We start from the raw sequence: 27,629 nt of genomic DNA on the forward strand, positions 1-27,629 counted from the left end.
TGGAGTCACTCAACTGGATATAGGCAATTTCTCCGTTTTTCGTATGTGTTAGCCATGATTTTTTTAGTGATATGCTGTCTCCACACAATAATTTTTGTGAAAAGCAAGTAATGTTTTAGATAACAGATTGTCTCTTAACATTTACTGTTACTTATATGCTGCAGCCAGCATTTTATGGATTTTGGCCGTCTTAAACACAGAGAAATTGATAGGTCGCTGTCATATTCTAAGTAAACTGGCAGTTATCTTAGTCATTCTTGTAATGAGGAGATTGCCAATTTGGTAGCGAAAGAGAATGAGAAGATTGCATCATCAAAGGTCAAGTCTTTGAATGAGGTCATTCATTCATAGCAGAAAAAGCGCTCACTCACTCGTATCTGAAAATGAGACGAGTTGGCTAAAAAATGAAATGAAGTTGGCAAACGAGGCAGAAGAAAAGAGCAGAAGTGCCTTAGATGATTTAGCGTTAGCATTGAAGGAAGTTGCTTCTGAAGTATCCGAGGACAAATAGAAGCTCCGTGCTGCACAATTAGAATTAGCACTAGTAAAAAAGGAGGCTGCGAACATGAAAGAGATGATCAAAAGCTTTTAGGACAGATAAAGGAAACTATATAGGAATACAACAGAGAGATTGAAATTAGAGGCAGAGGAGTTGCTTTTTGCTTGGAACGGGAAAGAAATGAGCTTCATCGTGTGTATAAAAGAATCTCAAGAAGAACGAGATCTTTCTATGCACAAGACTCTTAAGCTCAACAAGTCTCTTAAAGCAGCAAGGGAAGAAAACTTCAAATTGAGAGACATCTTGAAGCAGACTATAAATGAAGCAAAAGCTGCTGCTGACTTAGCTAGACGGGAAAATTCTCAACTAAAAGATTCCCTGAATAGAAAGGAATGAATCAATTCATTTACTTCACCTTGTGATTGATAAAGCTGCCTCATTAAAATGTCAATGAGTATAAACAGTTGCTTTCTTGAGTATCAACCGAATATAGAAATGCAGGTTAGGATCAAATTGCCAAAGGCAATGGTTGAGGAACGCAGATATGAAAAAAGCCAGGAAAACTTTAATCTTTAATCCTAGTGTCCTAAAATCACAGATGAAGAAACAACCATCAGAGGGAACTTCAAGATTCCATATCATAGCAATTCAGCTATGAATGGATCATTAAATTTCCAAGTTAGTAACCTCAAAATGATGTATAGTGATGGATAATTAAATGGGAATTTGTATATGGATACAAGTTGAAATGGTAAAGTATTTTCCTCTTTGATGTTTTCATACTATGGTACACAAATATGGTTATTTATCATAAAACTTTGATCACCAGAGATCTCTGGAAGACCTCTAATATGGTATTCATAATTCATGTACTCTTATAATCTTGCTGTAAACTCTATGCGTATAAGCAAGTAATTTAATAACCTTACATAATCCCACCAAATCACTATGTTACTAATTGATATACAGATAAACCTGACGACAAAATGGTCTGTAGTCTAACAACTGGACACTGTTTTTTTTCTTTCAATTCCATATGAATGCAACATATTCAATGGTATATATAACTTGGTACGAGTCTTAATTAAGTGACATGGATAGTGAGATTCATATAGTCGACCACAACTAACTTGGAATTGAAGTGTAATCGATGTTGTAGTACAAAACAAGTAATATCATTTCTTTTGTTATGATCTATTATAATATCTCAGAGCAGAATGTTCTTGATCCAGTAAATACATGGTGATCGACTTGAGCATAATCAAATTTACGATTATCAAGTCAGCAGATTTCATGCATCGCTATACTAATAAAATGAGTACAAATTTATAATCTCCTGGCTTGAAATGTTAAAAGTGTTTATTTAGGTTTTTAGAGAAAAAAAATAAGTGTTTTTGAGCAAGCTATTTCTGAAGAGTTCAAAAGAAAAAGTATTTTTTTTCCGGAACCACTTTTGGAGCATTGGTCAAGTATAAATTCTTGGCTTATGGGACAACTTGTCTGGACTGCATGGTTTCCCATTGACTTAGCTCTGAACCATATATATATATGGAGAGTTTCTATCTTTCTCAATGCAAGTTGATTGACTATCAAGGCCACTGGACCCCCCCAAACCCCACCCCACCACCCTCCTTGTTTTTCAGTATTTTATCAGTTACCCTTTGGAAAGGTATTAGGAAATAAGGTTAGCTGTGGGACTGCTGCTTAGCTGCCATACTTGAAAGATTTGACTCTTAATTTCTTCTTTCTATTATGAGTTAGCAACTAATGTTAACTATCAAGTGAAGTGGACAGATTCTTTTTCCTTTTGCTTCTTATTTTCCTTCTTTTCATCTGTTTTCACACTAATCTACTTGCTACTTATTTTCCTCCTCCGTATTAATCTGTTTTCACATTTTTGAAATATTGTAGTCTATCCTTTTCAACAGTTTATATAGAGTATATATATAGTGGAGTATAACTTTGAACTTTGGCAAGACTACACACAGAGAAAACATTCTATTTCCAGTGCATAGTAACAGCATGGAGAAGTACATATTTTTATTGACTCTCCTCTTTCTAGTTCAATTTTCTATATCATCTGCTTCCTCAAATGAGACTGACCAAGAAGCTCTATTAGCTTTCCAAAATCTTATTACAAGTCCTAGTCATTTTTTGGCCAATAATTGGACCAAAAATACTTCTTTTTGCTCTTGGTTTGGTGTCACTTGCAGTTCAAAAAGGCAAAGGGTTGTGGCCTTGGCTCTTCCTAATTTGCAACTTCAAGGCACAATTTCCCCGTCTTTGGCCAATTTGTCCTTTCTCAGAGAGCTCAATTTCGAGAATAACTTATTCCATGGTGGCGTCCCTTATGGACTTGGCCACTTGCCTCGCTTGCGAGTAATTGATGTTAAAAACAATCAGCTAGAAGGAAGTATTCCAACAAGTCTATTTCAACACCAGAGAGTTCAAATCATTTCATTGGCTTACAATAAACTCAGTGGAGAAATGTGGAAAGGGCCATGGTATGTACCGGAACTCAGAATCTTAAATCTCAGGAATAATAGCCTCACGGGTATAATCCCTCCTTCCGTCGGAAATGCCACAAAGTTGCTCAACTTCAGTTTGTCTGGGAATAGAATCAATGGTATCATTCCAACTAAGATCGGTAATCTTAGCCAACTTATAGAGTTCCATTTGTTCAATAATCTATTAACAGGTTCCATTCCTGCACCACTGTTTAATATCTCGTCGCTACTTAGAGCATCTCTGGCAAGCAATAACCTTTCTGGTCCTCTCTTTCTCGATGAAGGGAATATTGTGTCAAATCTGAAGTATCTAAGTATATCTAAGAACCAAATTTCTGGTTGCATTCCCTCTAACATATGCCAACTGACACAGCTCAAAATTTTGTCCATATCTTATAACAATATGAAAGGAAATATACCCAGAAATATTGGTTGTTTATCCAAACTGGAGGAGTTTTATATTGGCGATAATCCAATAACAGGGACTATTCCCACTTCATTGGGCAATATTTCCACTCTGCGACATCTTTATTGTGGAAACAGTCGTATAGTGGGGCAAATTCCAAAGGCTATTTTTAACCTATCTTCTTTGGAAATGATTGATTGCAGTTACAGTAACCTCTCGGGAAGAATTCCAACCACTTCAGGTCTTCATCTTCAGAACCTTAAAGAAGTTTTCTTGGGACACAATCAGCTCGAAGGGGAAATTCCATTGTTCATAACAAATGCTTCCAAGCTTGAGATATTGGGGCTAGAAAATAACTTTCTCACAGGCGCAATTCCTACTAATTTGGGGAATCTTCGTGAGCTGCGAGAACTGTTCCTACATCATAATCAACTTACCAATGAACCAAGAGCGCAAGAATTGCGATTCTTCAATTCTTTGGTGAGCTGTAAGATGTTGCGATATCTAGAAGTGGGTTCCAATCCATTGAATGGCGTTCTGCCCAATTCTATTGGGAATCTTTCATCTACTATTGAAAACTTTAATATACCAGATGTGCACATCAATGGCCCCATCCCCACGGGTATACGCAATATGAGCGGTCTAATAACCCTAAACCTTGGAAAAAACAACTTGATGGGAACCATTCCATCTGAAGTCGGTAAGCTTGAACAACTCCAAGGTTTGTATCTATATAGCAACAAATTGCAAGGGAATATTCCAGAGGTGGTTTGTCATTTATCTAATTTGGTTACATTATCTTTGCATGTTAATGAGCTCTCTGGGGCGATTCCAAAATGTATAGAAAATCTTACCATGCTACAAGTTCTTTCATTGAGTTCTAACAAAGTTTCATCAAAGCTTCCTTTGAGTCTTTGGAAGATGAGTGGCCTTCTCTATCTTTTCATGTCACAAAATTCTATAGAGGGAGAAGTTCCCCAGGATATTGGAGGACTGAAGGCCCTTGTAGGACTAGATCTTTCTGGTAACCACTTTTCAGGCAAGATACCAAGCCAATTGGGGGACCTCCAAAACATGAATACTCTTGACCTGTCGAACAACTCATTTTCAGGCTCAATTCCATTAGCCTTTGCCAACTTGATAAGTTTAGAATACTTGGATTTGTCTTTAAATGTGTTGTCAGGTACTATTCCCAAGTCTTTGGAAAAGCTCTTATACCTTAAAAGCATCAATGTCTCATTTAATGTTTTAGAAGGTGTAATACCTAGTGATGGTGTGTTTGCGAATTCCACTCTGCAATCATTTATTGGGAACAAAGGTCTATGTGGAATGCACATATTGGAGATTCCTGCTTGTGCTATCACTAATCCTGGAAAACAATCAACGTCTAAGGAGCTTGTGCTGAAAATTGTTATTCCAGTGGTTATTTCATCTTTTTTGATATTCTTGTTGGTGTCAACTTGGATATTGAAACAAAAGAAGAAAGGGAAGTCCAAAGACGTGGAAAAGGTACCGGAGATCAGGACATATCAATTGATTTCTTATCACGAAATTCAACGAGCAACAAATAATTTTGATGGATCCAATTTAATTGGTGCGGGAGGTTCTTGCTCTGTGTACAAAGGTACATTATCTAGTGGAACTGTGGTGGCAATAAAGGTTCTCGATTTGCAAAATGAGGTAGTATGCAAGAGGTTTGATACTGAATGTGAAGTGTTGAGAAATGTTAGGCACAGAAATCTGATTCCAGTGATTACTACTTGTTCTAGTGAATACATAAGAGCCTTTGTTCTACAGTATATGCCCAATGGAAGTCTTGATAATTGGTTGTACAAAGGAGATCGCCACTTGAACCTTCTTCAAAGAGTCGACATAATGCTTGATGTGGCTGTGGCAATTGAATATCTACACCACGATCATGACACTCCAATAGTTCATTGCGACCTAAAGCCAGCCAACGTTCTTTTGGATGAAGAAATGGTGGCACATGTTGGTGATTTTGGCATCTCTAAAATATTAGCTGTGAGCAAGTCCTTGGCACATACTCAGACATTAGGCACTCTTGGTTACATTGCACCAGGTACGTACACTAGTTTCATTCTTTTTCACTTATCATTAACCCTTTCTCTTAGATTTTCTCTTATCAGAATTAAGCTCTTTCGAATTCTAGAACTAAATAGAAATGAAGTCTTTAATTGTACAAAACAATTATTATCTTTTGACTGTAATTTTTTTTTTCATTTTCATTCTTCTAAAGAATATGGCTCGGAAGGAATAGTGTCCATTAGTGGTGATGTTTATAGCTATGGCATCGTGATGATAGAGGTATTGACAAAAAGAAGACCAACTGATGATGAGATATTCAATGAAAATCTTGGCTTGAGGCAGTGGATAAGAAGAGCATTTCCCAAGACAATTATGGAAGTTGTGGATGTCAATCTTTTTCATGAGGAAGAACATGTCAATTCAAAAACTGAAATATGCATAGCCTCCATGATGGAATTGGCTTTGGATTGTACTAAGGAAACGCCAGAGTCAAGGATAACTATGAGAGACGTAGTCAAGAGGCTTAACAAAATCAAGAACACGTTTTTTGGAACATAGAAATTAGCATCTCTTAAAGTGGTGTTCTTTTTTAGTTGCAAGTTAATATGTTGTCTTTTAATAAGTTTTTTCTGTTTAAATGGTTCATAAGAAATGAAGTTCGAGGGTTAAAATGGAACAAGGTTGATATGGAGTACCAAATGAAAAATTGGTGTAAGTTAGAGGGGCTATCCATGTATTTGACCTTGTGTGAATGTACTTGTGTCTTGCTGTTCACATGGGTTCTACCAAACAGCTCAAAATTTGAATACATCATTCTTAGTTGTAATTTATTTTTAAAATTCTATACAGCACAAAGCTGAGCTGTGTTGAGATGCAAATAAAGTACAAATAATTGAAATGATCCAAAAATTCTCCTATTTACTATAGAGAGTTGGATATTATTGCCTTTAGGTGACCTGGTTGTGGTAAATCTTTTGCATAAACTTGAGTTGATGTTTATATTCATTCAAGTTAGTCGCCTTTTTTTAAACTTTGGTGGACAAAATTATCGGTATTGATATTTGTGTGGTGATAAGATGTAGCAGATATCTGCAGAATTAGCCAAAGCCTGATAAAAAAAAAAGTTGTCAATCTTCGTAAATGTTTGAGAAGAAATTAACCTGCTGCACAGTATGGATGAACATCTAGACCCACTAGACATTAAAAACTTCAAAGAACGTTTACTTTGTGTGAACCCCATTTAATGCCTTTTTGTAAGAGTCAACTAAAGGACATATTGCCTTCAAATAACTGCTACTCTGCAAGTCAACCAGGCACAAATTCACATTCAAAGGCGTTGCAAAACTCTGTATTCACACATGTATGCATAATATTGGAGGAGACATCAATCAACGGTACACGCAACAAAATTAGTAGCCATTGCATGTTAGGGATGGAAGAGAGAAGGAAGGAGCACTGTTTATAAGAGCAAAAAACTCAAAAAAGCTACAAGTTCCATGAGGCTTGAAGCAGAAAGTAAGAAGTGCGATTAAAAAAACTAATTTAAGTATCCAATATACAATGGTGTCAACATTAATCCAACTTCTTAAAGTTGAAATTTAGCTACTTCTGTTGTAATCACTTTGAATGACACTGCTCAAAGTGCACACTTATCTGAAGCACATTGTGTAACCAATAATATCGTCCAATAGAGCACGGGTGCAACATGTCATCAATCTGTTCAATTGAGAACCCCAACCCGAACGATAGGTTGCATTATCAAATTTGGATTTCATTGCTATCAACAATAACTGATCCAATTAAACAACGTACACCAAATGACCAAAGGACGAACAAGTTTGCAGGACTCGTGAATCAAACTGTAAAGTTTGGAAAAGGGGGACAAAAAGAGTCCAGTGCCAGCTTTAATCATCAAGGAGAATGCTTTAGCATATCAGTTAAAGTAATGGCTAGTATCAGGCGTTGTTTTGCCTTTCTCCAGTCAAAGTTTCTAGGTGCTGATGCTGGAAACAGTTTCATAATTACTAAAGGGTAAAGACAACAGAGCACTCATTCATCAGAATTTGGTACCTCATAAACACTAATTCTATTACCACCAATATTTACAGCATTTGAAGTTTGAATTTCAAACCAAAATTCATCAAAGAATCTTTGACTAAACTAGACGGCTAACCAATGAGATGTTGCCAACCCAAATAGAATACTTTATTCAAAGAAGGCAAGGATCATGGCCGGCCTCTCTTTATTGACCAAAAAAAGGGACAGTACTAGTTTGCACATCATGCTTGGCGAGACATGCTAAAATTGGAGAAATGAAACCAGAAGTCAACAACCAGTTAAAGCATTTGCCAACTCAGAAACAGAGCAAACGTCATTTCCAAGAATTGTCACATAGATCTATCATGATGCAACAACACCGGACAAGTAGAATTTGGTGAAGGTAGTGTTACCTACTGAGGTATACTTTGTAAATACCTTCCCAAAAAAAGGGACTCAATTTGAACAGATGGGATGTTAAGTGGACGCAGAGTAAATATATTCTTCTTAAAAAATCCAAGGTCAAGATAATGGATGGATATGTACTTAGTGCCTTCAATAAAGAATCACATACATCTCAAGAGAATATGTTGATGCAACATAAATGATGCGTCTCTCGAGAAAAATTTAGTCTTGACTTTGATACAAAGTAATTACACACAAATCCATGTGAACACAAGATGTAATAGGCAATCAAAATGCAGAATTTAAAGGGAGATCAAATCTGCAATGCCCCGAAATACAAAGTGCTATTAGCTTCGTAAAAATAAGAATTCATTTCCACGGAATAAGAGAGCTTCATCAGAGCATCCAAATACAAGAGAAATACTGAGACAAAGTAATCTTTGATGAAAACAACAAATGGCAAGAAGCATCGCCTTTAGGTAATAGGTATTACAAATCACAGGATCAGGACTAGAAACGACCAATTTTGATCAATGAGTAAAATTACATCATCGGTTTTCAATCCTAAGCAAAGAGGTTGTTTCACTCACGTTATTACTGCTCGTTATCTGCTTTTGATGGTTCTTTGATCTCATCGGTTCCATCATCCTGAAGAAAAAAGTCAACAAGAGATGGATTAGCCAAACTATCACAAAAGATATACAAAAAAATCCAATTAACAAGAGAACAGAAGAATTTTCACCTGCATATCCGAGGTCCACAAAGTGAGGTTATCACGCAGAAGTTGCATAATCAAAGTGCTATCCTTGTAGGACTCCTCTCCAAGGGTGTCAAGCTCCGCAATTGCCTCATCAAAGGCCTTTGACACAACCATACAAACCATAAACATCATTGAATAGACCCAAACATCTAAAAAAATTCCAAAATTACCCTGGATGCTCATTTGGTAAACAAGAGATACAATAAATATGGTACCTGTTTGGCGAGGTTACAAGCACGATCAGGAGAATTCAAAATCTCATAGTAAAACACTGAGAAATTGAGAGCTAGCCCCAATCGGATTGGATGTGTAGGGGCCAATTCGCCATTAGCAATATCCTGAAAACGGGAGAGACGTCAGCTTCATGCTTCGCCTAAATACTACATTGTTCACCACAGAAAACTTTTATTTCCTTTGACGACGAATTCTAATGGATTTTAGTTACTCTTCTCAATAAAAATTGTGCCTTGCAGTACTTCTTTATGCAATTTCCAAATTTGAGAGACAGAGATCATTGACATTCTTTCAAGAGCAAAAATCATATGAGATTTTTCTCCAACATTTCCAAAACAGATAAAGAATAAAAGTCTTAACCAAACGAAAAACATACCTGAGCAGACTTGTAGGCAGCAAGAGTATTCTCAGCAGCTTCTTTTCTCTCGGTTCCGGTTTTGAACTCAGCCAAGTACCGGTAATAATCTCCCTTCATTTTCAAATAGAAAACCTTTGAGTCTCCGGTAGCAGCCGAGCCGATGAGTTTTGAATCAAGCAACTTGAGGATACCGTTACAGATCGAAGTCAGCTCATTCTCGATCTGAGATCTGTATTTCTTAATGGAGGCAACGTGGTCTTCGTTACCACGACTCTCCTCTTTCTGCTCAATCGATGAAATTATACGCCACGATGCTCTCCTAGCTCCGATCACGTTTTTGTATGCGACGGAGAGAAGGTTGCGTTCCTCGACGGTTAGTTCCTCGCCGTCCAAGGCGGCGACGACCTTCTCCATGAATTCTACCATCTCCTCATAGCGTTCAGCTTGCTCAGCAAGCTTTGCCATGTATACGTTCTCTTCACGTGGAGACGCCATTGTTGGTTCTATGTGCTAGAGAGAGAAAGAGAGGGTTTTAGAGAGAGAAAGTTGAGAATATGAAATGAGCGGTTTTGGAAACTCCACTTTCCATTTTGGTTTTATTAGTCTGCATATATGGGCCGGGCTGCTGATTAGCTTGGCCCATCTTTATGGACTGGGCTGTTTGTCTCCTTTGGGCCTTCTAACTGGACCAATAAAACTAGAACTAGTGAGCTTCACATTAACTTAAACATGCCTTTTTTTAACTTGACCTCAGCTTCCTTTAATTTTGGTGTGTACAATTAGACGCTTAAATATATATAAAATTAAAAAATTAGACACACAGTCATATATAACATAATACAAATCAGTTAATCCTACTCATTATGGCAAAGTGTTCCGCTATCTATTTTTGCTTTGACTCGAAGGATGAGCAAGTGTATCTCACACAAACTGACTGATAAAACTAGAACTGGTGAGCTTCAAATGGAAGGTGATTACATTACTCACACTTTTAAGAAATAGCACCAATAAGCTGCTTTGAGTACTCTTGTTTAAAATATATACATTTTAGTTGTTGTTGCTTCTTCAGACCTTTAGTTTAGCAAAAGCTTAATTTCATATTCGAAGGTCGAAGTATGAAAAATCAAAACTCTAATTCAAATAAATGTATTTGAAGTTTTATTATGCCGAAGATTAAATTCAAATATCTGTTGTAAAATAAATTAATTCAGCAAAATAAAGCGGAGAAAATAAAAAGGGAGAAAGAAGAACAGAAGAGAGAAAGAGTGAAAACTGTCGTGTATATGTATCAATATGATTCTGTATGTCACCAATTCTTCACATTTTGCCTATATTTATAGGCATAGAAAGAAGTAAATACCAAGTGGGCAAGTTGCCCACTTTGAGTGGGGACCACTTGGGACTAAGACATCCATCATATCCACCATAATTTAACACTCTCCCTCGGATGTCTAAAAAAAATCTAGTGAGAGAATAATATATACGGATTTATTCTGAACACCCATAGACGATGTGTCTCATTAAAATCTTACTAATAAAAACCAGTGGGAAAAAGTCTAGTGAAGAAAAAAGAGTACATATATCTGGTAATACGCCTTGAGTGTTGCCTCATTAAAAACCTTAACAGGAAAATCCAGTGGGACAAAACCTTGGTTAAAGAAAAAAGAGTGCAGCGCATATTTTACTCCCCCTGATGAAATCTTCATTTGGTATTTTGAAGACGACGCATTCCAACCTTACATCTTAATTTCTCAAAAGTTGATGTTGGTAATGCCTTTGTGAATAAATCTGCAAGATTATCACTTGAACGAACTTGTTGTACATCAATATCACCATTCTTCTAGAGATCATGTGTGAAGAATAATTTTGGTGAAATATGTTTTGTTCTGTCTCTTTTTATGAAGCCACCTTTCAATTGAGCTATGCACGCTGCATTGTCTTCGAATATAATTGTGGGTACTTTAACATTATTTTGCAGGCTGCATCTTTCTTTGATGAATTATATCATTGATCTCAACCACACACATTCTTTACTTGCTTCATGAATTGCTATTATTTTAGCATGATTTGAAGAAGTAGCAACAATAGACTGTTTTGCAGATCGACATGATATAGCAGTTCCTCCATGTGTAAATAGATATCCTGTTTGAGATCGAGTTTTATGTGAGTCTGATAAATAACCTGCATCTGCATAACCAATAAGGTCCGCACTACCTCCGTCTGTTAAAACAAATTCATATCAATAGTACCCTTTAGGTATCAAAAAATATGCTTGATACCATTTCAATGCCTTCGCGTTGGGGATGAACTATATCTTACCAGCAAATTAACAGAAAATGTTATATCGGGTCTGGTTGCGTTAGCAAGATACATAAGTGCTCCAATAGCACTGAGATATGGTACTTCAGGACCAAGAAGTTCTTCATCCTCTTCTGGAGGTCGAAATGGATCTTTTTCCATTTCAAGTGATAGAACAACCATTGGAGTACTTAATGGATGTGCTTTGTCCATGTAAAATCTTTTTAAGATTTTCTCAGTGTAGGCAGATTGATGGATAAAAACTCCGTCTGTTAAATGTTCAATTTGCAGACCTAGACAAAGGTCTTTCATTTTAAATTCTTTCTTTAGTTATTCAATTGCCTTTTGGACCTCTTCAGGGGTTCCAATGAAATTTATGTTATCAACATAAATGGCGAGTATAACAAACTCCAATTTCGTTTTCTTTATAAAAACACATGGACAAATAACATTATTTATGTAGCCTTTATTTATTAAGTACTCACTAAGGCGATTATACCACATACGCCCTGATTGTTTCATACCATATAATGATCTTTGCAATTTTATTGAGTACATTTTCCAAGACTTATTACATGTTTCAGGCAATTTTAATCCTTTTAGGATTTTCATGTAAATTTCATTATCTAGTGAACCATAAAGGTAACCTGTAACTAAATTCATTAGATGTATTTCAAGATTTTTATATACAGCTATACTGATGAGATATCAAAATGTTATTCCATCCATAACCGGTGAATATGTTTCTTCATAGTTGACCCCAGGTATTTGAGAGAATCATTGTGCAATAAGGCATGCTTTATATCTTATAATTTCATTTCTCTCATTTTATTTTTGTACAAAAACTCATTTATAGCCAACTGGTTTTACACATTCAGGGGTTTGGACTATAGGTCCAAAAACCTCACGTTTAGCAAGTGAATCTAATTCTGATTAAATTGCCTTTTTCCATTCTGGCCAATCACATCTACGTCGACATTCTTCGATGGATTTAGGCTCAAGACTTTCACTATCTTGCATGATGTTAATTGCAACATTATATGTAAAAATATTATTCACCATAAGTTTTGATCGATCTAGATTTATCTCATCACCGGTAGAACTTATTGAAAGTTCTTCATTCACTTGAGTCGCGGATTCATTGATTTCTTCAGGAATATCTGGAGTACTCAAATTTTGACCTTCTTCATGAGGTTCTTGTGTAGTATCATTTTGGTTATTTCTCACACTTCTCTTTCTAGGATTTTTATCCTTTGATCTCAATGGTCTACCACGCTTTTGGCGTGTTTGGGATTCAGAAGCTATGATATTTGTAGATGGTCCTTTTGGGACATCAATTCGGATAGGCGCATTCACTGCAGAAATATGTGACTTAGTTATCCGTTTCAAATCAGTAAATGTATCTAGCATTTGATTTACTATTTTTTGTAAGTGGATGATCTTCTGGACCTCCTGCTCACATGTGTAGGTACGTGGATCAAAATGTGATAGTGATGAAATTTTCCATGCAATTTCTTTTTTTTCGGGTTCCTTTTTCTCTCCCCCTAATGGCCGAAAAAGTATTTCATCAAACTGACAATTTATAAATCGAGCAGTGAATAAGTCTCCAGTCAACGGTTCAAGATATCAAATTATGGAGGGTGAATCAAATCCAATATATATGCCCAACCTTCGTTGAGGGCCCATTTTTGTACGTTGTGGTGGTGTTACAGGCACGTATACTGCACAACCAAAAATTAGTAGATGAGTTATATTCAGCTCATGACCAAATACTAATTGTGACAGAAAAGATTTATTATAATGTGTCGGTCTGAGGCGTACAAATACTGTTGCATGTAAGATAGCATGACCCCAAACAATAATTGACAATTTTATTTTCATTAGTAGAGCTCTTGCTATCAATTGTAGGCTCTTTATAAATGACTCTGGAAAGCCATTTTGAGTATGAACATGAGTAGTAGGATGTTCAATTTTTATCCCAATTGATAAGGAATAATCATTAAAAGCTTGGCAGAGTCCATGTCAGTTACTAAACACATCAATACTTTGAATACTCTTTTTTCGCAACTTACAATAATGGGTTGCAAAATAGAAGGGACTGAACGTGCGAAGCTTCTACTTCAAAGTTTGCCTGACTCGTATGATCAACTCATCATCAACCTGGCGAACAATATAAACAGTCTAGTTTTTGATGAAATTGCAGCCGCTGTCTTGAAAGAAGAAAATCATCGCAAAAATAAGGAAGACAGACAAGTAAGTTCGCAACAAGCTAAAGCTTTGATGATGGTGAGAGAAAGACCAACGGAACGTGGCCCTAGTGGGAGTCACAATCATGGCATATCTCAATCAAGAAGTAAGAAGAATATCAAGTACTATAACTGTGGCAAGAAAGGTCACTTCAAGAAAGATTATCGGTTCAAAAAGAAAAGTGAACATCCTGAGCTATCAAATGCTTAAGGGAATGTTGCATGTACCTCGGATGATGGCGATATTTTATATAGAGAGGCAATATCAAATAATGAAGGCAGAAAATATTTTGCTGATGTCTATATCATGGACAGAGAAACAACATGGCACATGACTTCCTAGAGAGAATGGTTTCATCAATATAATCCCATCTTAGGAGGGTCTATGTTCATAAAAAATTATCATAATTTGGATGTTATTGGTATTGACTCCATCAAAATAAAGATGTATGATGACACGGTACACACCATTCAGGAGGTACGACATGTAAAAGACTTGAGGAAGAATCTATTATCTTTGGGACAACTAGATGATAATGGATTTTGATATAAGACTCATGGTGGAGTCATGAAAATATCCAAAGGAGCGCTTGTAGTATTGAAAGCAGAAAAACTTGCTGCAAATCTATATATGCTTAAAGGTAAAACACACTAAGAAGGAGAAGCATCAATCGCGTCAGCAAGTTCATTTGAAGAATCAACGATGATATGGCATCACAAACTTGGCCATATGTCGGAATAAGGTTTGAAGATTCTTGCTGAGCAAAAGCTTCTTCCCGGGCCCAAAAAGGTTTCACTACCCTTTTGTGAGCATTGTGTTATCAATAAGCAAAATAGACTAAAGTTTAGCAGTTCCTTTGCTAAAAGCAAAAAAATATTAGATCTGGTCCACTTTGATGTCTGGCAAGCACCGGTAGAGTCCCTAGGAGGAGCGAAATATTTCGTGTTATTCATCGATAATTACTCTAGGAGAAGTTGGGTATATCCAATCAAGAGAAAGGCAGAGTTTTTCCAGTTTCAAAAAATTCAAAGCGCGGGTGAAACTTGAATTTGAGAAAAAGATCAAGTGTTTGAGGATAGATAATAGAGGAGAATACACTGGTGATGAATTTAATAACTTCTGTAAATAAGAAGGTATTAAATGGCAGTTCACGGTGGCATATACTCCATAACAAAATAGAGTAGCAGAGCGGATGAACAGAATCTTGTTGGAATGGACAAGAGCTATGTTGGCAACTGTAGGGTTGGAAAAACCATTCTAGGCAGAAGCAGTCAAAACCACTTGTTATGTGATCAATCGGTTACCATCAACCGCAATTGATCTGAAAATACCAATGGAGATGTGGACAAGAAAACCAGCTGATTATTCTCTCTTACATATATTCGGAAGTCCTGCTTATGTTATGTACAACACCCAAAAAAATTGAAATTGGATCAAAAATCCAGGGAATGCATTTTATTAGGGTATGTTGATAGAGTCAAGGGGTATCGCTTATGGGATCCCACAGCCCGCAAGGTGGTAATCAGTAGGGATGTTGTATTTTTTGAAAACAAGATACAAGCAAAAGAAGGTAGCACTTTAAAAGAAAAATCAGAGACTCCTACAGTTGAAGTTGAAGAAATAGAAGAAGTTCTAGTTTCTTCTGAAGCAGCACTAGAGCACGAAGAACAAGAGCAAACTGAGATCAAAACTCCACAAGTTCGACGGTCAACTAGGGAGAGAAGAGAATCAGCTTGACACTCAGATTATTCTATGGAGAGCAATGTTGTATATTGTCTATTAACAGAGGATGGAGATCCTTAAACTTTTCACGAGGCTATGAAAGGCCAAGAATCATCTCTGTGGATGGCATCAATGCAAGAAAAAATTGAAGCTCTTCATAAAAATAAAACATAGGATCTTATTCAATTACCACAAGGAAGGAAGTCCATTGGAAACAAATGGGTCTACAAGATCAAACGTAATAGTAATGATCAAGTGGAGAAATATCGTGCAAAATTGGTGGTGAAAGGATTCGCTCAGAAAGAAGGTATAGACTTCAACGAGATATTTTCTTCGGTGGTTCGACTCACAACAATTCGAGTGGTCCTGGCAATGTGTGCTATATTTGACTTGTACTTGAAGTAGTTAGATTTCAAAACTACATTTCTTTATGGAGAGCTTGAAGAAGAAATTTATATGTTCTAACCAGAAGGTTTTGAAGAACAGGGAAAGAGAACTTGGTTTGCAGGTTGAACAAATCTCTATATGGTCTCAAACAGGTGCCGAGATATTGGTATAAGAGATTTGATTCTTTTATTATAAGCCTTGGATACAACAGACATAGTTCAGATCCTTGTGTTTATTACAAGATATTTGGTGATGATGATTTTGTTATTTTGCTATTGTATGTTGATGACATATTGATAGCAGGCCCCAACAAAGACCGTCTCACAAATTTAAAGGCACATTTGGCTAGAGAACTTAAAATGAATGACTTGGGACCAACAAACAAGATTATAGGGATGCAAATTCACTGAGACAGAAATAATAGGAAGATTTGGCTTTCTCAAAAGAACTACTTGAAGAAAATCTTGAGACGCTTCAAGATGCAAGACTGTAAGTCAATTTCTATCCCACTTCCTATTAATTTCAAGTTATTCTTAAATATGAGTCCTAGCAATAAAGCAGAGGGGATGGAGATGTCTCAAGTACCGTATGCATCAGCAGTGGGAAGTTTAATGTTCGCCATGGTATGTACCAGACTTGACATTGCACAAGAAGTAGGAGTAGTTAGTCGATAAATAGCTAATCCTGGTACAGAGCATTGGAATACTGTAAAGAGGATCCTAAGATACATCAAGGGTACCTCATATGTTGCAATGTGTTATGGAGGATCAGACTTTAATGTTAAAGGTTATGTTGATTCAAATTATGCAGGTGATCTTGATAAAAGCAAGTTCACCACAGGTTATGTGTTTACTCTTGCTGGAGGAGCTGTAAGCTGAGTTTCAAAAATGCAATCTATCGTGGCTACATCTACGACAGAAGCAGAATATGTAGCAGCTACAGAAGCTATCAAAGAGGCAATATGGATGTAGATGCTACTGGAGAAGCTCGGGTACAAACAAGAGAAGGTTGCTCTGTTTTGTGACAGTCAAAGCGCTTTGCATCTTGCAAAGAATCCGGCATTTCATTCAAGGACAAAGCACATACGAGTACAGTATCACTTTGTTCGTGAGAAGGTGGAAGAAGGCAGTATGGATATTCAGAAAATTCATACTAGTAACAACCTCGTAAATATGTTTACGAAGCCAATCAACAGTAACAAGTTCATATGGTGTCGATCTTCTATTGGCCTAGCAGAAACGTAACATTGCAGCAATTGGGTAGAAAGGATGGTGTGAAGACTTAATTCTCAATTAATTATTCAAGTGGGAGAATGAAAAGTTTTCTCAGATCACAGCCTTGACTCCACGTAAACCGAATGGCTTTTTTTCATATTCATATTTATATCCTCTGCAACAATTGTTGGGACGGACTTTCGTGGAAAATGAAAAAGCCCTTTATCGGATTGGAAGCGATGACTTAAGCCTTGGGGCAACACAACAATGAGTAGTTCGCTCCAGGACCCCACCCCCTCGAGAGCAAGATGCCGGCCAGGATTTCTCGTTTGACACTGCTTCACACCCCCCCAAAAAAAGGGAGCTACGTCTGAGTTAAACTTGGAGATGGAAGTCTTCTTTCCTTTCTTGACGGTGAAGTAAGACCAAGCTCATGAGCTTTGAAGGCGCTCGGCCTTGTTCACCCTTTCAGCTAAGTATCCCACTTTTTCCGGGATGAGGGAATTCTTTCTATGCCTTTCTCAGGAAAGCTCCCTAACCTTAATAAAAAAGGGCAACAAAAGGAGCAACATTTCAATTCAACAAAGGCTGTAAAAGAAGGAAAAACGCGTACAACAAAGGCTACAAAGTTTGAAGAAAAAATGCGTATGCTTTTGAAAAGCAAAAAGTTGACAGAAAACGCGTATAAAATTAAACGCGTAATTTTCTTACGCGTTTTCTTCTCCTATAAATAAAGGGCCTCTTGCCCTCATTTATATCATCCCAAAAATAGAGAGTAAGAATACAAAAAGAGTTATACACCAAGATAAATATTGTAGTCTTGAGTGTCCTCTTTAGTAGTTGTTCCTTTTACAAAAAAGAAATGTTAATTATTGTTTTCTCATTGTATTTGAGACCAGTATACTCCATATTTTAAATAGTGAGATCCTTCTATCCCGTGGTTTTTCCCCTCTATCAGTTAGAGGGGTTTCCACATAAAATTTTCGTGTCCAATTTATTGTCATATCAAACTTTAGTTGTGGTGCTTTCTTCCCCTAACAAAATAGGGTCCTAAATTGGCTATTTATACACTTTTTCCTACCTGTTATATAAGAAATTCTCAATTGAAATTTCATAATAATATCCTGAATGTCACCCATAACTCGACAACAATGACTATATTTCATTAAAGAGCTATTGTTTGAATTTTTCCCATAGATAGTCCAAATACTGGACCCAAGTTTCGATTAACTTTTGGCCCATTTGTAAATTAGGCCCAGATTCTTCAGCTCTCTCACTCTCCGTTTCTTCCTCCGGTGAACTCTTCGCCGTCTCATTCTCCGGCGAAATTCAGTTGTAAGTTTCCCTTTTTTGCCTTTCGATTCTGATCTATACTCTCTCTCATACACACATACAAACAAAAACTTTATTACATTTTTTCGATGAATTTCATCTGTAAAATGCCGAACACTTAATTGAATTTGATACGTATTGTGTATTCATATGCAATTTTATTTGCTTAATGGCTATTAATTTGTGATTCTGTGCTAATATGCCTCGAAATAACAGTATTAATTTTTGTAATAAATCCAGAAATAATGATTTTTTTTATAATCATTTTGTTACTACTAGTATTAGTTTTCAGCTCTGTTGTTGGGACTCTCCAAAATTGATGCTGTACCAGTGTCGGATTCTTCAAAAATGCACTACTTTTGGAGAATTCGACACACATCCATTGCCATTTTTAAAGAATCCAGCAACATAGGTTTTCAGCACATAAGAAAGTTGTAATTTTTCAGTTAAAAATCCAAATCGTTCTTGCATCAGAATCTACAATTTCATTTGGAATTGTGTCAAATTTAGCTCTTCTTCTAGCTTTGCGTTGTAAAGGACTGGCTTTGCCTTATTTTTCTGGAAGAGTAGTTGATCAATTTTTTGTCACGACTTCTTCACTTTTGTTATTTTCTTTTCGGAACTTCTTTCATTTACTTTTTCTTGAGATGCGGATCTATCGGAAACAAACTCTCTATCTTTCAAGTTAAGGTTACACTCTACCTTCTTCAGACTATACTGCCTATATTGTATAGTAGTTGATCACTTAATTGTGCTATTGTTAGTAAAAAAGAATTTTGGTTTTATGTTTTAATTTATAAATTGTTGTTCAAATTAGGACTTTATCCAAAAGTGAAGTCGGAAAGTGAAATCATTTTCTGAATAGCTCATGTAGTACTCTTTAGATAGGGGTGTATGTAGAAGGTAACTTATGGGTTCATCCGAACCTAGTAGCTTTTGATCGGACCATGTATATGTGTTAAAAGATCCAATAATTAAGTATAAATAATAGATGTCGAACCTAGTGAATCAATTGTGTTGTGTCAGAATTCCAAACTCGAACTCATACTATTCACTGATGAATCTGCCTCTATCTTTAGATGTATATACACCATATGTGTTACATGTGTTTCTGATAAACGAGTGATTCCTGTGAGTAAACTAGTTGGGTGCAGATGTCATCTCCAAGATATACGAAAACACTGCCTTTCAGCTGTAGGATTCTGCGAGAATTGATGCTGAGCTAACTGATCGATGAGTACATTCCATAATTGCGTGTCCTTGTCCTTATTACTGTATGCTCACGCTGGTTTCATATGCAGTAAATTCATGTTTTATCAGGGAACTTCTACTTTTGTTTCACAATTTTGAAAGCACAAAAGGTGAATAATCATTCTTCGTTTATGTCCCTTCTCTGTAACATCTTCAATGTTCTAAAACCTTTCACCTTATTATTGTGCCCCTTTCTATTTATTCAAAAGTTTTTCCATCTCATCTTTGTGGATGGCAAAACCAAGAATATCAAAAGATCTCTGCATCCAAGGAGAACCTAAGGTTCCTAAAATGAATGCAGCGTTGTAGATGCTCTTTGATGCATGAACAACTTGGCCAATACAGCTTCTTTTAGTCAAGGTCGTCAGATGAGTCATAAATGAAATTACGGCCCCCATCTGTGCATCTTCTGTAAAATGTGTAGGTAGTCCTTAATCCTAATGGTCAAGATTATTTGGCATCAAGGATCTGACCTGCATGCGATATTTACCTTGAACATTATATGAACTTCTGCATATGAGGCAGTAGAATTTTTGTTGAGGAAAAATAAGAAAGGTTCTAGGTGTTCTGCCATATTTGTTCCTGTGCTAGCATGTCATCAATAATATTCCAAGGTCATAACAGATATCCGGATGTGTTTTTGGCTTAATTTGTGATGTTAAATGGACAATCTTGATAATGTCTTACCCTCTTCTGTCTTGTTTGTTTGGAACAAATTATATTTTATTAATCATAATAGTTGCTGCAGGCAAAAAGACATGGCGTTGACCTATGTCAGATCATTAAGAAGCATGAGCATTCCCAAAGAGTTGATTCAAATGGAAGGCTGCAGAGCATTTGCTGTGGGCAGTAAATCAAAGAAGGGCGGTAAAGGGAGTACAGCTGCCAATGCTTCAAAGGCATCAACAATCTGCAAGGAAGTCAAGGCCACTACAGTAGTTGGAGAAAATATCCTCAAGGATGGGGCAAATCCTAAAATATTGCAAGACTCAGAATACTCGGAATGGCTGTGGCACCTTCCGGATAAACGTCCTGCACTCAGCGAACTGAGAAGGAAAGACATCGAGTCTCTCCCTTATGAGTACCTCAAACGCTTTGTCAAGCTGGATAACCGAGCTAGGATCAAGGAAAACAACTCCATCAGGGCCAAGAATTGAAATCTCTTTTGAAGGTGGCGTATTTTATCATAGTCCAATCTATTACTCATATAAGATTTGACAATTAAAAAATGACTTCTCTAGAGACGTTACAAGGATATATGCTAGTTTTTTTTTTCTAGCTTCTTATTTGTTACTATTCGAGCACATGTGAATGCTATTAAACCTTAAAGTTCTTTTGAATTTTCTAAGTGAATGTGAATACTCAATTGTAAGAAGGTGATTATGGAGTTCTTGGTGATGGGATTTGGTTGCTTGCATAAAGGCTTCAATTTTTCATCAACTTTAGCAACTTGTTTGGGATTGAGCCGTTTGTTTTTGTTTTTGTTGTTGTTTACAGTGTATCGAAGGCACTCAATCGAGCTAAAGCAAATGCACCTAAAGTATAGCTACTGTCAAGTGATGTTGCAAGACCTAATGTCATAGCTCTCAGCTTATTGGGTGGTCTACTTCAAGTAAGCTTTGTAATGAGTTTTTTGTTTTACCGGGGAAAAGAAAACTTGTTATAAATTTAAAATGCTGGATCCGTCTCAGAATTTTTGCCTTCCTGGCTCAGGATAAGGAGAAATGGTCCATTGAACTTTATGCCAAACATGTCCAATGAGTGGAAGCTGCTTTCTATTCTGATCACTTCGAGCACCTAATTTTATGCTTAGAATATCTAGACATTGAAATCTTGATTTTGTCTGCTACATTCATCTTAATGTATCATTATTCATCTTTTTGAGTTTGCTAAGTTCAGAGAATCTAGATTAAATTTTTGAAAATTGTAGTAAGTCAATGATTAAATAAGGCATAATACATAAACATACACGCAAACTTAGCCTCAGATGGCAAGTACAACACTCTAATTTTGAGTATACATATTTAGACACTTCAATTTGCCTCCATTGTGCCAATTGAACATTCCAAATTACAAAATAATTATTTAGACACCTTCAAAATTTATGTGTTACGTCAACATCAGATGTCTATGAGATACAATGGGAACGAGTTAGAATATCTAGTTGCTAGTTGAGATCTAGTTGAGGTGTTTAGATGTACTCTAAAAGTAAGTTTGAGCGTTTGTTAATGTGTTGGGCCATTACATAACTTGAACAATGAGAAACTCTTCCATTTTGAGATGCTATTCACTTTCTTTACCTTAAGTTATGGTCCATAACAAACATAGAACAGAGTAAGTGCATATATAGCCAGATACAAAGTATTACCAAGTAGTAGTACTCATTTTTTCCTCTTGTTTTGGGGAATGTACTGGTAGGTGCAACTTGTTTTAGGGCTAGCCCATGGCGCGGTCAGCTATAATATACTCAAAGGTATGTAGTCACTCGAAGAGGAACGAAACCTTATGCTTTGTCAGAGATTCCAGATTTGATTGCTAACCATGACATCAGTCTAGGGGAATTTTAGGAAGCTATGCTTAAATTATAAATCATTGGAATGGGTGACATGTGTCCACCATATATATATTCTCCAAAGTTTCAAATATAATGAAAGATCCAATGTCTTTGAAAGACATTAGATAGTGATGGTTTGATGAACATATGAGGAGAGTGACAATGTGTAGGTGTTGGGCTAAATCAGTTCAAAAGGATATTTTTAATATAGCATGATATTATTTATTTTGAATTATAGGTGTGTTTGGTATGAAGGAAAATGTTTTCTTAGAAAATAAGTGGTGTACACCAATAATCTTTTCCTCGAATTAAATTATGCATGACCTATCGACAAGCCCCCCCCCCCCCCCCCCCCGCAACAATTATCCCATCAAGAAGCCCCTCCAATTAAGTTCCATGTGACCTAAGAGCACAATTCCCGAGTCAATTTATGAGATTATGTGTGTGCAATATTTATGGTCATTGAAATTTAGAGTCTTAACTTCTTATCATGCACGATATGGTAAAGATAGTAAACTGAGCCCTATGGCGTTACTCCACCATCTTCATACTTATCTCGCTAAATCATTAATACCAATTATTGGGCTAAGCTCCAAAAACAGCTAGATTTAATCTAATAAGATATTATCTGCTAATAAGATATTATCTGCTTTTAGTCAAGTCTGCACGATTTTTTCTAAATAATTTTATTGTAAGTGTATTCGTACACCGTATAGAAGACTTTGTTTACACATGTAATGTCATGTCCACAACAAGAAAACTGAGTCATCCATTCAAAGGTCAAAGTCGACAGATGGACGATAGTTAAGATCAACAAAAAATATCGAAACTTAGTCGTTGCAGCAACTAATTAATTTGTTTTCTTCTTCATTTTGAATTGGAACTACCAACACACATAAACAATCATGCAGTATGAACACTTGTCTTGCTTATTATTTGTTTGATTGGTTTTTTGGATCTTTTTTTCTTTCTGAATCAGCAACAACAGTAAATTGTCACGTAGGCATTTAAATTTATATAAAATTGAATAGATAGATATATGCATTCTTATATTATATACGTAGGACATCATATATGATACAAAATTATTAGGTAGAACGCCACATAAGACAAATGTGTCTATTTTAGACAACCACATATTTACTCTGTATTCTACCTTGCATCAAATAAAAAATACAACTTATGCGTGAAAATTATGCAATAACAATAATATATTCAGGTAATCCCACAAAGTGAAATTGGAGGAGGTAGAATGTATGTAGGTCATACCCCTAACTCAAAAGTATAGAGATTATTTCTGATAACTTTCAACTCAATATAAAAAAAAACAGAGTAAATGATAAAAGTAAAAGATACAATAGATAGTAACAAAAACAAGTAAAAGAATAATACAACAACAACAACAACAACAACAACCCAGTGAAATCCCACATCGTGGGGTCTGGGGAGGGTAGAGTGTACGCAGACCTGACTCCTACCAATGTAGGACGGCTGTTTCCGAAAGACCCTCGGCTCAATAAAAGCATAGAAAAAGGTCAGACAAGAATATTAGAATAAATAAGTAGATGACGAAAACGGTCCAAACAATATTATAATTAAAGCACAAAAACAGTAGATATTATTATTGAATAATAACATAGATACCATAAATAGCATACATCAGAGTACAAGAAATCATAGTGTGTTAATACGCCTACGAATAAGGGAGAATAAAATCATTATGTACTAGCCTTCTACCCTAATGTGTGTCCTCCACACCCTCCTATCTAGGGTCATGTCCTCGGTAAGTCGTAAATGCGCCATGTCCTGTCTGATCACCTCTCCCCAATATTTCTTCGGCCTACCCCTACCTCTTCTGAAACAATCCATGGCCAGCCTCTCACATCTCCGCACTGGTGCATCTGGGACTCTCCTCTTCACATGTCCAAACCATCTCAGTCGCATTTCCCGCATCTTTACTTCCACCGAGGCCACTCCTACCTTTTCTCGAATAGCCTCATTTCTAATCTTGTCACTCCTGGTATGCCCACACATCCATCTCAACATTCTCATCTCGGCAACCTTCATCCTTTGCACGTGGGAGACCTTAACTGGCCAACACTCCGCCCCATACAACATAGCTGGTCTAACGACCACTTTGTAGAACTTGCCCTTAAGTTGTGGTGGCACCTTCTTGTCACATAACACACCGGAGGCGAGCCTCCATTTCATCCACCCTGCCCCAATACGGTGTGTGACATCCTCGTCGATCTCTCCGCTGTCTTGCATGATAGAACCAAGGTACTTAAAACTACTTTTCTTCTGGATGGCTTGGTCCCCGAGCCTAACTTCCGTGCCAACCTCTTGAGGTGTCTCACTGAACTTGCACTCTAGGTACTCTGTCTTGGTCCTACTCAGCTTAAATCCCTTAGACTCCAAGGTGCGTCTCCAATCTTCCAGCTTAGCGTTAACTCCGCTACGAGTCTCATCGATGAGGACTATATCGTCCGCAAAAAGCATACACCATGGCACCACACCTTGAATTTGTCGCGTCAATACATCCATCACCAAGGCAAATAGGAACGGGCTAAGAGCTGATCCTTGGTGCAACCCCATCATAACTGGGAAGTGTTCTGAGTCCCCTCCTATTGTCCTTACCCTAGTTTTGGCACCCTCGTACATGTCCTTGATCACCCTTATGTACGCTACATGTACACCTTTAGCCTCTAAACATCTCCATAGTATCTCTCGTGGGACTTTATCGTAAGCCTTTTCCAAGTCGATGAACACCATATGCAAGTCTCTTTTCCTCTCCCTATATTGCTCCATTAGTCTCCTCATAAGGTGGATGGCTTCTGTAGTTGAGCGTCCAGGCATAAATCCGAACTGGTTCTCTGAAATAGACACGCCTCTCCTCACCCTCATCTCTACTACTCTTTCCCACACTTTCATAGTATGGCTTAGAAGCTTAATACCTCTATAGTTGTCATAGCTCTGGCTATCCCCTTTATTTTTGTAAAGCGGGATCATGATGCTCGATCTCCATTCTACGGGCATCGTTGTCGTCGTAAAGATGACATTAAATAACCTAGTCAGCCATTCCAAACCTACCGAGCCCGCGCTCTTCCAAAATTCTCCAGGGATCTCGTCAGGTCCGGTCGCTCTTCCCCAGCGCATCCTACGAACAGCATCCTTAACCTCATCGACCGTAATACTCCTACAACCCCCAAAATCGTGACTCCTTTCTGTATGTTCCAAATCTCCCAACATAATTTCTCTGTCCCCTTTGTCATTCAAAAGTTTATGGAAGTATGACTGCCATCTTTGTTTGATAAGGGTCTCCTCTACCAATACTTTTCCGTCTTCGTCTTTAATGCACTTCACTTGATCCATATCGCGTGCCCTTCTCTCCCGAGCCCTGGCTAGCCTGAATAATTTTCTGTCCCCACCTTTCTCTTCCAGTTCGGCATAAAGACGTTCAAAAGCTGCTATTTTTGCCGTTGCAACCGCCGACTTTGCCTCCTTCCTCGCTATCTTATACAGTTCTCCATTTGTCCACTTCTCCACCTCATCCTTGCTCTTCATCAACTTAGCATACGCCACCTTCTTTGCTTTCACTTTTCCTTGCACTTCTCCATTCCACCACCAGTCCCCTCGATGCCGACTACGACTGCCTGTCGAGACTCCTAGCACTTCCTTTGCTACAACCCTAATATAACTAGCTGTCCTATCCCACATATCGTTCGCATTCCCACTAGTATCCCAGGCCCCCATATCCTTCAATTTCTCTCCCATCTCGAGGGCACTCACCGTTGTCAAACTCCCCCATCTGATCCTAGGTCGTTCTTCCCCGACCCTCCTCGTCCTTGTCAAAGTAAAAGAATAATACAAATAGCAAAATAATACGATAGTCAAAGAACAAAAAATAATATATTGTAACATAAATCGAAGTACAAAAAATTACATGATGCACTTCAACCTATTACTCCCTCCGTCTCATTTTAGTTGTCATGATATGACTTTGCACAACCCTTAAGAAAATATTAATTAGGAGCGTTATTTAACTAATATAACCCTTATTAATTCTTTAATCTTTATTTATTTGTGTGTTTCTTAATTTTAGAATAATTAATGTTAAGGACAAAATTAAAAATAATAATTAATTCTCTATTAATTATTTAAATTAATAAATATTTTAAAATAAATATTTTTAATATACCTGAACTAATATGAGAGGAAGAGATTATTATATAAGATGGGGGCAATAATAGTTTGTTCAAACTTTTACAAAGGAACAAAAGGACAAAGATAGCATTTTCCTATGAATTTCATTTCCCCCCTTGTTTGCTGTTGTCTCTCCAATCGTTAACTTCACATTCTCAAAAAAAATTGAGAATTTCGAGGTTAATTTACGTGACGGCAACGTCGTTTTCAACTTGATGGCCTTGTCGTTTGAATGTGGTGGTCCAATAGTTTGCAAATTTTCTTTTTTTTAAAAAGGAAAATGTCTCTAGAAAAATAAGTGAAATTGTGTTTATACTTCAGTAAAATGTATTATTTTAAAAATATTTGTATATAATTTAGATAATTATTATGAAAGATTTGGATGTGAAAGTAGGGGCGTTGGGTGGTGGGAAATTTAGTTATGAACGTGTAAAATTAAATAAACAATCATAATAGTTAACATTTAACATTTATATATCATATAATTTTTCAATGATGAAGGGGAGCCTTGGAGTAACTGGTAAAGTTGCTGCCATGTGACCAGGAGGTCACGGGTTCAAGCCTTGGAAACAGCCTCTGGCAGAAATGCAAGGTAAGGCTGCGTACAATAGACCCTTGTGGTCGGGCCCTTCCCCGGACCCTGCACATAGCGGGAGCTTAAGTGCACCGGGCTGCCCTTTTATAATTTTTCAATGATGCATGTACATCGGACCACCCTTTGCTTAAGGTGGTTCCATTCATGGATGTAGGATAAGGTGTAGTAGAGTGAAGTGGATACCATCAATGTGAAATTAAATTTATTTTTTTCTATTTTTACTAGAAAAATTATTTTACTTATTCTTAAGCGACTTTTTTTTTAAAAAAAAAATTAAAAATCTTACTTAATCAAACATGAAAAAAAAATTAAATTGGCTCTACCGAACACGGCCGGTGTGCTGATTCAAAGAACATCAATTGATGATACATTCTTCATATGAGAAATCGAATACGATGTGTCCTTTTTTAGTCATTTATTGGACACGGTATTTTATTTCATTGATTGACCGTCTCAAATTAGTGGTCATATTTTTGAAAAAAAAATTTAACTTAACTTATTTTTACAGTTAGATTGAATTACATAATTTTAAGTAGGGCTGTACAGGGCAAATTGATAAATCGAATCAAATCGA

General features: G+C 36.8%; 3 protein-coding genes across 4 annotated transcripts; 2 read left to right on the forward strand and 1 right to left on the reverse strand.

Moving 5' to 3' along the window:
• The first annotated feature begins 2,508 nt into the window (after positions 1 to 2,508).
• On the forward strand, positions 2,509 to 6,329 carry LOC129870710 (probable LRR receptor-like serine/threonine-protein kinase At3g47570). Its single transcript, XM_055945556.1, has 2 exons — positions 2,509 to 5,492; positions 5,670 to 6,329. The coding sequence occupies exons 1-2, from the start codon at positions 2,522 to 2,524 to the stop codon at positions 6,014 to 6,016; spliced, it is 3,318 nt and encodes a 1,105-aa protein (XP_055801531.1). The 5' UTR covers positions 2,509 to 2,521; the 3' UTR covers positions 6,017 to 6,329.
• A 1,918-nt stretch (positions 6,330 to 8,247) lies between these two features.
• On the reverse strand, positions 8,248 to 9,823 carry LOC129870186 (14-3-3 protein 5). Its single transcript, XM_055944843.1, has 4 exons — positions 9,271 to 9,823; positions 8,876 to 8,998; positions 8,643 to 8,759; positions 8,248 to 8,548 (listed from the first exon to the last, which is right to left on the reverse strand). The coding sequence occupies exons 1-4, from the start codon at positions 9,745 to 9,747 to the stop codon at positions 8,495 to 8,497; spliced, it is 771 nt and encodes a 256-aa protein (XP_055800818.1). The 5' UTR covers positions 9,748 to 9,823; the 3' UTR covers positions 8,248 to 8,494.
• Positions 9,824 to 18,321: 8,498 nt separating this feature from the next.
• LOC129870534 (54S ribosomal protein L37, mitochondrial-like) lies at positions 18,322 to 21,679 on the forward strand. 2 transcript variants are annotated; one of them, XR_008762094.1, is made up of 4 exons: positions 18,322 to 18,455; positions 20,452 to 20,874; positions 21,201 to 21,315; positions 21,417 to 21,679. XR_008762094.1 is itself a non-coding variant. In XM_055945345.1 (3 exons), exon 2 carries the CDS (start codon positions 20,462 to 20,464, stop codon positions 20,858 to 20,860), a length of 399 nt encoding a protein of 132 aa, XP_055801320.1. In that variant the 5' UTR covers positions 18,322 to 18,455; positions 20,452 to 20,461; the 3' UTR covers positions 20,861 to 20,874; positions 21,201 to 21,678. The 2 variants fall into 2 exon arrangements, 1 of the variants encoding a protein (XP_055801320.1); XM_055945345.1 differs by having other exon boundaries at positions 21,201 to 21,678.
• Positions 21,680 to 27,629: the final 5,950 nt, after the last annotated feature.

Source organism: Solanum dulcamara, chromosome 10 (genome assembly GCF_947179165.1).
Source record: "Solanum dulcamara chromosome 10, daSolDulc1.2, whole genome shotgun sequence".
NCBI lineage: Eukaryota > Viridiplantae > Streptophyta > Magnoliopsida > Solanales > Solanaceae > Solanum > Solanum dulcamara.

Excerpts from the sequence above, each read along its gene's own strand:
- LOC129870710 (XM_055945556.1), top strand. The coding sequence starts at position 2,522 with ATGGAGAAGTACATATTTTTATTGACTCTCCTCTTTCTAGTTCAATTT. Across the intron at positions 5,493-5,669 it reads TCTTGGTTACATTGCACCAG|AATATGGCTCGGAAGGAATA; the intron begins GTACGTACACTA and ends ATTCTTCTAAAG.
- LOC129870186 (XM_055944843.1), bottom strand. The coding sequence starts at position 9,747 with ATGGCGTCTCCACGTGAAGAGAACGTATACATGGCAAAGCTTGCTGAG. Across the intron at positions 8,999-9,270 it reads CTGCCTACAAGTCTGCTCAG|GATATTGCTAATGGCGAATT; the intron begins GTATGTTTTTCG and ends TCCCGTTTTCAG. Across the intron at positions 8,760-8,875 it reads CTTGTAACCTCGCCAAACAG|GCCTTTGATGAGGCAATTGC; the intron begins GTACCATATTTA and ends GTTGTGTCAAAG.
- LOC129870534 (XM_055945345.1), top strand. The coding sequence starts at position 20,462 with ATGGCGTTGACCTATGTCAGATCATTAAGAAGCATGAGCATTCCCAAA.